The sequence below is a fragment of the Orycteropus afer genome, unplaced genomic scaffold, assembly GCF_000298275.1.
Source record: "Orycteropus afer afer isolate SDZICR_OR568_19922 unplaced genomic scaffold, OryAfe1.0 scaffold00014, whole genome shotgun sequence".
NCBI lineage: Eukaryota > Metazoa > Chordata > Mammalia > Tubulidentata > Orycteropodidae > Orycteropus > Orycteropus afer.
The window spans coordinates 20184726-20196595 of NW_006921601.1; the positions used below are offsets into that span (position 1 = coordinate 20184726).

At 48.0% G+C, this 11870-nt stretch overlaps 1 protein-coding gene across 1 annotated transcript in view; it reads left to right on the forward strand.

The window, feature by feature from the left end:
• The first annotated feature begins 2066 nt into the window (after positions 1–2066).
• NELL1 (neural EGFL like 1) overlaps positions 2067–11870 on the forward strand; it is a 1238690-nt gene continuing 1228886 nt past the window's right edge. Inside the window, exons 1-2 of the mRNA XM_007955935.2 lie at positions 2067–2121; positions 11210–11338. Of these exons, the coding sequence (XP_007954126.1) occupies positions 2067–2121; positions 11210–11338 (184 nt within the window). The remainder of the gene's footprint in view (positions 2122–11209; positions 11339–11870) is intronic.

Consider the following 11870-nt stretch of genomic DNA (forward strand, 5'->3'; position numbering starts at 1 on the left):
GCCGACTCAACAGCAAACAACAACAAATATATATATATATATATAAATTTAATTTTTAGTTTAGTCTATTTTTTATTGGGAATCCTATATTCTGCAAGATGTGTGATTTTAATGTTAGTTTTACATGTACATGCTTCAGGCACATGGAAAATGTCCAGACCCTAATTAAAGCACAGAGTCAAGGCAGGCAGATTCCCCCTGGGCCTGCGTTGAATCTCAGCAGAGTTGGAGAATCAGATGGGCCTTGAAATCCATTTACCTCTTGTCTTTCAGCTCAAGTTCTTGAGTGCCTCCTCCAGTTCTTTGCTGACTTCCCTTCTCTAGCCTCAGGTGTCAGAAGCTGGAATTAACCTGCTTTTTTACCTGCCAAGGGACCACAGTATGAAGGGCAATGTGGGACACAGGCTTGCATGTAGAAATATTCAGAAAAATAGGGCACATAGGCAAAACCTTTCTTAAAAAGCTGTGCTGCTAATTTAGTGACCCCTATAGAGGATCCTGGGATCAAAGTTATGGAGGGGTTTGGGATATATGAACTGGGGGTGCAAGAAGTGAGAAGGGCATAAGCTTTTTAGTAAAGAGGATTCTGGAACGTTGAAATTGGTTGCCAGGAAATGAGGGAAGTCTGTTCTATGAAGTTTTCCTTTCCTCCTTTGGGATCCCTTTTGGGGTGCCAAAGTGGGGTGGGGGTGAGTGGAGAGAGAGCAAGAGTCAGCAAGTCAGCCAGCTGAAGAGCTTTAAATCATGTGGTGCTCAAATGGTATAAATCAGAGGTTTTGTCATCTTTAATTTCATGACTCTGCATCCCACTCATAAATAATATTCCTGGATCAAAGTGCAACAAATAGGAAGTGGGAGGGAGGTCTCAAATCTGGGAGCTCTTTATAGGGAAGGACTGGGTCCCAAAGAGGCCCCTAGGGGGGAGGACCTCTTCTCCATTCTTGCACACCCATAAACAAAGGCCAGCTTTTCTCTGCAGGGAATGGATTTTTTGGGGGGAGGGGTTGGAAGAACTGCAGTAGAGTCCAAACTGTGATTATTAAAGGAAGGAATACTTTTGACAAAACCATCAAGAAAGAAATGCAATGAAAAAAAAAATGATTAAGAATTTCCCCTATGTGGCAGCATTTGCCCTGCAGAACGGGAAGGTTTGCATATACTCCCTAAATCCCAACAGTAGCTCGCTTCGGCTCAGGGACCCATTTTCTGCATCTCCCCCCCCCCCCCGCCTCAGCACCCTCTCCCAGCATCCCAAAAGCGTGTACCCAGTCTGGGGGGCACACCCGCTGAGAGGAGACACAAGGTACAGGTGGTGAACTGAATGAAACTCAGCCCCCATCTCCTCCCCGCATCCCCCAGTTCCTCACCTACTCCACCCCACCCATTTGCCAGGGCGAATTCCAAGTAACTGTTTAGCGCTGGGTGGCGCCGTCTTGGTCTGGGTTCCGGGGGTGGGGGAGGGAAACCCACCCACTAGGGCTCGGCGTTTCCTCCACTCCTCCAGGATGAACTGTGCCAACTTTGGCGACCCACACCTCGGCGCCGAGGCAGAGACCGCGATAGTAAGGGTGGCAGGTTTTCGAGGCTGCAGCTTGTGAAGCCGCTGGGAAGCCGCACGCCACCAGCTCCTCCCTTTCGGTCGCAGGTCCCGGGACTCCCGCTGCGGTGCTCCGGGTGGTAGCGGCTGCAGCGCCTGCCACTCTGGTCCTCCCAGCTCACTGGGCGAAGGAGGTGAATCCTGTAGGCTCCAAGCGCCGAGCACAACCTGCCAGAGTGGTCGAGCCCTGCAATTCCGCCCCAGCCCCAAGCCGAGCGCAGCCGCAGCCGGGGCCAGACCTTCAGCCCGGCGCTACTGCCACCCGCGGTGGGGGGCGGGCTGGGGGCGGGGCGGCCAGGGCTGCTTTCCGGGCGCGATTCCCCAGCGCAGCACCCGGCGCTGCCGAGCCACTTCCCCCGCCGCTCGCTAGCAAGTTTGGCGACTCCGCGCCCGGCGCGCCTCGGGATTCAGGCGCATTTGTTTCCTTCGGGCTTCGTCGCACCCCGCTTGGCCGGGATCCTTGGGAACGATGCCGTTGGATGTGATCTTAGTTGTATGGTTCTGTGTGTGCACCGCCAGGACAGGTAAGCACGGCTGGGTCGGAATTCAGGGAAAAGGGTAGCCCCGCAGGCGTGCCAAGCGCCCATACCGGCGTCAGGAGACTCGGAGCAGAGCTCCGCGCTGCTCCGTGGGAGGGTTGGTGCAGTGATCTGGGTGGTCCTCGCATCTCTGCCCGGTTCTGGGTAAGAGGGTGAGAAGCGGGGCTCATGGGTTGGAAGATGTCTCCGACGAGTCCTCCTGCTCAGGGGCGCGGCCGAGCGGGCGCACCCTCCTGCTGCTCGTAACCAGCATCCGAGTCTCGTGTAGTCGAAACCCGCAGCTGGGCGGATCCGCGAGCCCCGCACCCCTAAACTTGAGAGGTGCGTTGGAACCGCTGTCCCTGCGCCCAGCTGAACCGGGAAGGGGCAGCTCCGGGAAGCGCACCCGCAGAGCTAGCGCTTCCGGCCGGCGGGCGCGACCTGGGCCAGGGAGACCGTGGTGAGGGCTGAGGACGAACCCCAAGATTCACGGGTTCTTCTCGTCGGCTCCCGACTCTCCCTGGGGAAACTCTGGATATATTCTTCCCTGTCGTCCCCCAACGGTTGGACAAACGATTATCCTGGGAACTGGAGCAGTGGAGTCAACCCGTGTGGATTTTCTCAAGCTTCAAACCAGCTCTTGCTTGCGATAATCGCAGGTTGGGGCCTGGGGAGGGGAAAGCAAGGATAACTGGTAATTGTCTTAAGTCCCTACTTGGTTCTGCTACCGGAGACGCAGTTGTGGGGACTCAAAGCGCACCGCCTTCAGCTTCCTTCCACCTCCGCCCCCGGTGTCCCCTGAGGCTAGGAGTCCAGCTCGCTCCAGCCTTCTCCACCAGGCTGGTAGAGGGGGAGGGTGGGAGGAAATTGCAAAAATAGGGACCGCTGGTGGAGGAGGGGTCGAGGGATTTTCTTTTCTGTGAGTCACCCTCAGCGCGTGCTGCCCATTTGGCACCCCGGAATCGGTGTGTCTTCGCCCTTTTCCCCTCTCATTTCCCTTCTGTGGAGTCATTCCCTCCTTTCCAGGCCGAAGACTAAGTTTATCCAGAGACCGCTGGGGAGGGGCTCCGAAGCTTGGTTGACTCAGAAGTTCCCTCCGTTTGCGCCCCAGGCTCCCTCCGCTCTTAGGCAGTTAGCATGCGCCGGAATCCGAGAGTTGGGCGTCTAGTGCTTCCAGCCGGTGTTAGCCATTTCCCCAGGACTGAGTGGGCAGAGTCTTTCCCTTTGCTTAATCGTAGAGCGTGGGGGTGTGGATTTCTCCGGGGGACATGACAAAAAGAACCCTCTTCTCTTCCGTTTACCTCCATCCAAGCTTCCCAGGTTGCAGAGACGCCAAAGCTCAGTCCAGACTGAAACAGTGGTTTTATTAGTACCCGCCCATAGGGATGGGTTAGTCTTTTAAAACTAAGAACGCGCTGGAAGGAAAGTGTCCCAGGAAGACCAAGACAGGCGAGGCTAGTGCAGAGTGTGGACTGCCGGCCCTGCACCGGGAGAATCTGGAGGTGGATCCGCCCTGCAGAGGAACCTCAACAACAGAGCAACAGAAGACACAAACTCGGGGGGAGGGGGCAGCCCAGCGGCCATTTCACACCCCCAGGTGCAGATCAAGACCGAATATGGCCAAATCCTTTGTTTCATTACTCTCCAAAAGTCGCCAAAAAGTGCTCCCTTCCGGAAATGAACTGTCTGTAGGGCGCATTGGTGTGGAGGAGATTTTTAAGAACACAAGCTGCTTCCCCTTCCCACCCCTACATAACTCAGACTTACTGCCATCGCCCCCGAGAGACCAAAACCAAACTCACTGCCACTGAGTCGATTCTGACTCACAGCGACCCCCCAGTCACCTTTAAATCTCGTAAAAACACTGTTGTAAAGATTCATTCAAATATTTACTCATTCATTCAACAACAGTCTTGCTGGGTGCCAGGAACTGCTTTTGCAAAGAGGAAATGACTTGGTTTTTGACTTTAGGAACTTAACAGTTTACCTGAGACTCTAGGTAGAAACTGTAAAGCATTTTTACTACACAGCATGATGAGGGGTGCATGGGGTCAGAATAGAAGATTGTATTAAGGAAATACAGAGGAGGGGGTGTTGGGGAGCGGGGAAGACTTTATTCAGGAAGTGTCATTTGAGAGTTGTGTCTTTCCAGGTGAAACAAACTTTTCAGTGGTGTTTTCTAGGTGGACAAAGAGGGGAGGGCATTCCAGGCAGAACACAGCTTTTGCAAAGCCCGGGAGTTATGCAAAGGATCTGACCCATTGCTTGTGACTGTTGCTTGTGACTGTTGAATTTGGATTCTTCTGTGCCACTTGTCACAGTTTGAACACCAGAAGCCACATATTTTTTCTACAAAAATGAGCAAGCGAATCACAGACAAGAGGGAGGGGCTATAACTCAATTTTTTCATTTAAAATTCTTTGTAGCTGGAGGAGGGATATGATCAGCAGCTTTCTGGGTGCCGTCCCTTTGATTTTGTAGGAACCACTGTCCCAGCATCACACATCCCTCCTCTCCTTAGGTAGCAAAGGCTGGCAGGCAATTACTTTGTCAGGATCCAAACACCCATTTGGAAAGTTTCTCAAGTGCAACAGTTGTTGTCTGGGCTGTTAGAGATAAAATAAACATGTGGTTCACTTAGTGAACTGCTCAGATATCACTCTCCTTTTAATGGAAACGAGTAGATGATATCAGGCACATTTTAATTAACTTGGGACTGCAGTGCAGTAGTAGTTACATATGAAAAGATCTAATGATAGGTGTCACAAGGAAACGCTGCTGCTTGAATTGCTCATTGTTAAGGGAACTTGCTTTAAAGTTTAAAGTGGAGTCAAGGTAGGAGGCACTGTTCTCCAGTTCTTGTCATTTTTGGTGAAAAATAATTTCAGGATTCTCAGGTACATCCCACCTACTGCTGTCGATTTGATTGTGACTCATAGCAACCCCGCAGGACAGAGTAGAACTGCCCCACAGGGTTTTCAAGGCTGTAAATCTTTACAGAAATAGAACACCACGTCTTTCTCCCCTGGAGGGGCTGGTGGGTTCAGACTGCCCAGCAAAATTTCAGTTAGCAGCCAGGCACTTTAACCACCGTGCTACCAGGGCTTGTCAGGTACATCTCTAATAATAAAATTTTAGAAGGCTACAATAATAACATAGGAGCTCTGGTGGTGTAGCACTTGACTGCTAACTGGAAGGTCCGCAGTTCAAACCCACCTGCCGTGGAAGAAAGACTGGGTGGTCTACTTCCAAAATATTTACAGCCTCAGAAACCCAGTAGGGGTCGCTCTGAGTGGGAAATGACTCGATGGCTGTGAGCTTGGATTTTTTTTAAAAATAATAACACTAATAAACTATGTCACAAGAAGATCAAGGGCTTGGAATATGAATAACATAAAACGTAATGATTATTCTCCCCATAACTTTCCAGATGGTTTTTGTCTCTAGGACAGGGGATGGGGGAGTCACTATAGCATCCAAGCTCCTAGGTGATAAGTGAATGTCTTTTGCTGCCACCTGCTGGAAAGGGAAGATTGTCTTTTGAAAGAACCTCCCAGTCCATTAACTATAAAATAAATCATGAAGCTGTGAACATGAGCCCCAGGCTCCAGTGATCATGTAAAATACCAGCCAGCTTGGAACAGGTATTGAGCATGTTCTCAAGGCAATTGCTTTTGGAATATTAAGAAGCGTCATAGGCACCCAGGGCCTAAATCTGATGAAGTAGTTGTGAATCCTAACATGAAATGAGGTCTTGGAGCATCTCTCCAGCATCATTTTACTCGGCATGTAGCAGGCGAAACAGCTACTTCCCTGGGCAGTGAGCTGGATTAGATTTGAAGTGAGCTACACCCAGGAAGATTTGCCTTGGAGCTTGGGCCCCAGACCCCGACAGGGGACCTAGTGGGCTTTGGACCTGAGTACTCCTGGGTAGGGCTAAGGAGCAGCCTGCAGCAGAAGCAGTAGCGGGTGTCCTGGGAGATTAGGGAGGAAGTTCTGAATCCCAGAGCCAGGCCTCAAGTGTCTCCAGACGCTGACATTGTTTTCTCTCCCCAGGAGCTTTTTATCCTGCCTAATTCCAATTCCCAGCTTCAGCCATTTGTAGAGCAGTTGTGTCCAAGGTAGAAAACTTTAGTAGAGTTTCCCTAGAAAGGGAAGGCATGCCATGCTTGGACAAGAAGCAGAAACATTCAAATAAAAAAATTAATGGAACCAACACTCTCACACTCTGTGAGGTTCAGGAGAGGCCATGTAAATGCTGCCTTATTATTAATAGGTTTTGTGATTCCCTAGGCAGTGTGCAAAGTGCTATCCTTCACAACATCCTGCTATTGGCACAAGGCATTTTCATCCTGAAGGAGACCAATTAAAAGGAGAGAAGAAAACTATATCTGGAAGCCTAATGGATTTCTTTTCTCTTATTCTGTTTTTATGGAGTGTTTTCATAACAAGAGCAGTACAGTTAGTTATCTTGGAGCCAGAGAAGGCACTTTATTTTCAGGTCATGAGGAAGGAAGGGGCAGAGAATATAGACTTAATATATAGATTTCACAAAGCAAACTCAGGCTGAGAAGTCTTTCTAAGTCAGTTGTACTTGAGGAGGAGTTGGGGAAAAAGGGGACCTGTTGTATCTTTTGTACAATTCCAGTGAATATGAGGACTAGGCATCTGAAACCACCTGGAAAGCTGGTCTTATGAAAGACAGATGCAGAGAACCCAGCTTGGTACCAACTCTGTGCCGGATTGGGTTGCTAGAAGTGTTCCCATAGTTATCACTGAAACCTCACAAGCCTGGGAGGCAGGTTGTTGATACCTGATGAACTCCATTTTACAGATGGGGGAACTCAGGCTCTGAGAAGTGTTTTTTCCAAGGGTACAGTCAGTGAAGGAAACAGATAGGAAGGACTGAAGCTGGCTAGTTTAATGCCCTGTGTACAATACTATCTGGGTTGAGGGTTCTCTGTTCTCATCTGGGGGTGGGGGTCCAGGGGCACCATAGGGGTGCTCTGCCAGTTGGGCAGAGTCATTTGGGTGCCATCTAGAATTGCCCACTTACAGAGTCTCCAGTCTGAGAGATTTGGGTATGTTAAGGATGACCAACCATCCCAGTGGGTCTTCAGACCCTGCATCATTCAGTTATTGCCTCAATAACACAGCATGATAGCTGCTCCAAAACTCAGTGGCTTAAAGCCGCAATCATTTCTTCTGGGTTAGGTGCTTGAAGGTTGGTTGGGGCTTGGCTGATCTAAACCAGGTTTGGCTGGGATTGGTCTCAAACTCAGATAAGGTGACTGTTCATGTGTCCCATCCTCTTTGGACCAGTGAGGTAGCAGGGCCATGTTCTTACTGTGAGGGCAGGAGTGCAAGAAGACAAATGCCATCGCACAAGCACATTTCAAGCCTCTGTTTGTTTTATTTTGCTAGCATCCCAGTGGCCATTTGGTAACATCCCAGTGGCCAAAACAGGTTACATGGCTGAGCTCAAAACTGAGAGATGGGGAGATTTACTCCAACTCTAGTGCAAGGAACTGCAAAACCACGTGACAGAAGCAGGGTTTTACACTGGTTCATTCTGGTTTGACTACCTGTGGAGAATGTACTGAATCAGAAGCTACATTTTAACAAGATCCTATCACCTGGGGATCTTGTTAAAACATAGGTTCTGATTCAGTATATCTGGGATAGAAATGCAAATTCTGTCCACATTCAGAGGGTCAAATCGGAAGGAACTGGTTTGCAGCCCTGGACAAAAGCTGTGGATACTAGAGGGAGGAGTAAAGTATTCAGTCAACCACAGTCCCTAAAGGGACTGTGGCTTCCTTGGCCCACATGCCGTGCCATCCTCTCATGTTATCCCCAGATGCAGATTGCTCTGAGGTCATTGCACCCAAAGCATGATGGGGCATTCACTAATCAATTAATCAGTTAATAGGTCAGGCCCTATTCAAAGCACTGGGGCCACAGGGATGGTTCCTTCCTCTGTGTCTAGCTAGGGGCACATTCCCCAGACCACTTTCCAAATTCATGCCCAGAGAAAGAGTTCTCTGGGATCACCCTTGATGTAATTTCTGCTGTATTGGTGTAGAGTACTTTAGATTAAATTGAATATTAGTTCTTTTCCTGTCTTTTCAAGATGATTACAGAACTGCTGGTCACCAAGGCCACTTGGAACCAAATATCACCAGTCTCAAAAAGGGGCTTCTAGTGCTGTGACTTAAGGAGCTCTGGTAGCATAGTGCCTAAGGCACTTGACTGCTAACCAGAAGGCTGGCAGTTCAAACCCACCAGCCACTCCTTGGAAGGCAGGTTGGGCAATCCTACTTCCGTAGTGATACTGCCTTGAAAACTCAAGGCGGGGTCGCTATGAGTCGGGGCCGACTCGACGGCAAATAACAACAACAACAATGCTGTGACTTGGGCTGATAGATGCCCAGCTATAGCTCACTTCTTCTTTGCATTTGATCAGTGTTTGTGAATTGAGTCTATGTGTGGGATTAGCAGTATCAGGCAGATAAGATGGACATTTGGTTGGATCATATGTAAAATGTAATTTAGAGCATATCCCACCTCTCTTGCCTCAAACACACACCTTAAAATCCTCCATTGGTGGAAAGACCAGGCTTACTGGTCATATAGAGACTGGTGAAACTCCTGAGAGACTGTGGCCCCTAGTCACCCTTTGGGCCTGGAATTGAACTCACTCCCATGGCTTAACTTTTAGCCAAACAACAGACAGGCTTATGAGGTGAACAATTACACCAGGAAGGTGCACTTCTTAGAACAATCAACCACGGGAGACCAGAAGGGCAGCACGCAAGGAGAAAGCTCAGAAGTCAGAAATGCTCAGGAAAGGAGGACACAGGGAAAAGGTAACCACAGGGAGGATGTGGGAAGAGAGTTATTACATTGTAGAGATTGCAATCAGTGTCATGAATCAAAATGCGTAGAAACTGTTGAATGGAAAATGAATTTGCTGTGTAAACTATTACCCAAATCACAATAAAAAGTTAAAAAAACAGAAATGATAAAACCTTTCACCAAAACCTATTGCAGTGATAATAATGTCCAAGCACCTTGTTGTACATCATAAGGCCTTGTAGGATTTGGCTCTGGCTTGCCTCCTCATTTTTTTTTTTTTACTGCTCTTTCCCTTGCCTGTTCTGTTCTAGCCTCTCTAGCCTTGTTTCTATTCCTTGACTACTCCAAATATGTTCCTTGTTTCCACTCACTGTTCTCTGTGCCTATAAAGCTTCCTCCACCCTCATATCTTCCCATTGTTGGACTTGTCTAGTCATTCAGATTTTAGCACCAAAGAATTTCCCCCCACCATCCTTTCTAATATAGGTCTCCCACCCAAGTTACTCTATTCCATTACTTGGTATTTTCTTCATGCCATTTATTGCCCTCTGAAATCATCTTAATTGTGTGTTTATTTGCTTGCTTTTTGCCCTTTCCTCACCCCCTATCCCTAGGAGTGCAAGCTGCATGAGGACATCTTCAGTGCCTAGCAATGTGTATGTTATATAGCAAGCATGCAGTAATAGTTGTTGAAAAAAACACTAAATGAATTAATGCAGAATGAACGGAAGGAAGAGATGTCTATGTTTGGTCTCATAACTGGTTATACTTGGAAGGAGAGAACATACCTTTAGTTCAGGAGAGAAAAAGGAAGAAAGCGTGACAGGAACTGAGAAGGAACTTGTAAAACTCCACTGTGCCTTTAATTTACCCTTTTGTCTGTCTTGGCAAGGAAGACTTCTCTTGAGAGATCCCTAGACTGCTGCGCTGGTTCCTGTTTCCTGGTAGGAAACAGTGGGCAGATTTCCTGCCCTAAATTTTTGGGGTCATGGGGTGAAGATGGAATGACCATTGAGGCTGTGATAGCTCATTAGGTCCCAGTGATCATTCACACAGTCTCTCTGGGACAAATTGTATGCAAGATCTCCAAATCTTGTCTCAGCGCCTGCATTACCGGCAGGCAATAGTTGACAGCTGTTGCTGATTAAAACATTTCCAACTTTGCAATCAGAATTGCTCTGTTGAGATGCTGAGAGAAGAGAGACACAGCCTTTATGAATGGCTTAACATGGTCTCTTAGAGTGATCTCTAGCCGTATTCACATAGAATCGGAGAAACTACTTTGTAATCATGAGTGAATCATTCCACAGAACACCCCACGAGTAAGAGACATCCTTGGGGATTCACCTTTCTCAGACAAGGGAACAGCAGGCTCAGGGACATGCTTCTTGGTCCCAAGAAGATTCTATCACCACAGTTGTCAGGGTATCTAGCATTCCATCCAGGAATCCTCTTGGATGGAAACATAGCCACCATTCCAGGGTGGTTCTCTCTGGCCAGTCCGTCTCCATTTCCTTCCTCTTTGCCACAGGTAGTTGAGGTCTGGTTAGTAGTGAGGGCTCAGTGGAAGCAGTTACTGGTGGTATTAGTGTCAGATTTCGTTAGTGCATCTGTCTGTGAAGCAAGAAAAGCAAAGCCACAATTCTGCCTGTGTCCACAGACCTGAAATCCAAAAAAGCTTGGAAGCTCAAAGTTTCTTCATAATTCACTTAACAACAGAATCTGCCCTGAGCTGAACTCGTTTGGTGGCAGAAACTTGACCTAAACTGTTACAAGGCTTTTAACAGTTTTTATCTTAATTAGAGGCAAACATCATACTTTTTGCTCCTGAAATATGAATGTGTTTGATTATGGGGTGTTGATCCAGACTTTGCTGAAGGTATCGCACCAAATGTAGTCTGTGGGCCATATTACCTTTTTAAACTATGATGTCTTCTGAATCCTAAAATATATTTGGCCTCAAGGATTTTGAACAAGCAATTACAGATCTGTAATGGGGAGTGCAGGTAGGAAGAGGCGCAAATACAACATCAGGGGCATGATGAAGTGAAGAGCTGCTTTCCTTTTCCTTCCTGGGAGAGAGGGTCTCTAAGCTCTGGTCACAGGCTTCTCTGTCCTCCCTGGTACGCACTGCCTCTGTAGCCTCTCTGCTCAATATCGGTGTTGTTGCTTCTTCTTGTGGCTAGCTGCTGTCACTTGACATTTTAAGCTGAAACAATGGTTTATCCCTTTGCAGTGATGGGCTTTGGGATGGACCCTGACCTTCAGATGGATATTATCACCGAGCTGGACCTTGTGAACACTACCATTGGGGTCACTCAGGTGTCTGGACTGCATAACGCCAGCAAAGCGTTTTTATTCCAAGGTAAAGGCACATCTTCCTTTGCATGGGGGTGGTGGCTGGGGAGAAGTGTCTGGCTGGGAAGTGTTCCTGTGTATGTGTTTGTTAGGATTATCTTTGCTACTCCTCTTGCGTTATTGCCATGAGAAGTGCTTACAAATGCAGAGCATGTTCAGATAAATGTAGGGCATGTTCAGAAGGGTAAAGGAAGGGTACTGGAAGTTTGGCAGTGAAAAATAACCCTGCGGATTTTGATGGGTACATGAGCAAAATGAAACGGTCAAGCCCTTGAAAATCATTGACTACCATATTATGTTTATTATTATTATTTTTTTATTATGATTTGGGTGAATGTTTACAGGCAAATTCACTTTCCATACAGCAGTTCACACACACATTGTCTCATGACATGACTACAATTTACCCCAATGCAACAGCTCCCCTCCCACTTCCTCTCGATAGTTATCTCTTCCCTATGTCCACCCCTCCATGCGCTCCTGCCCACTAAACTGTCTCCCTGTGCATAAACAGCCCTTCTTTCTCCCATGATTGTTCT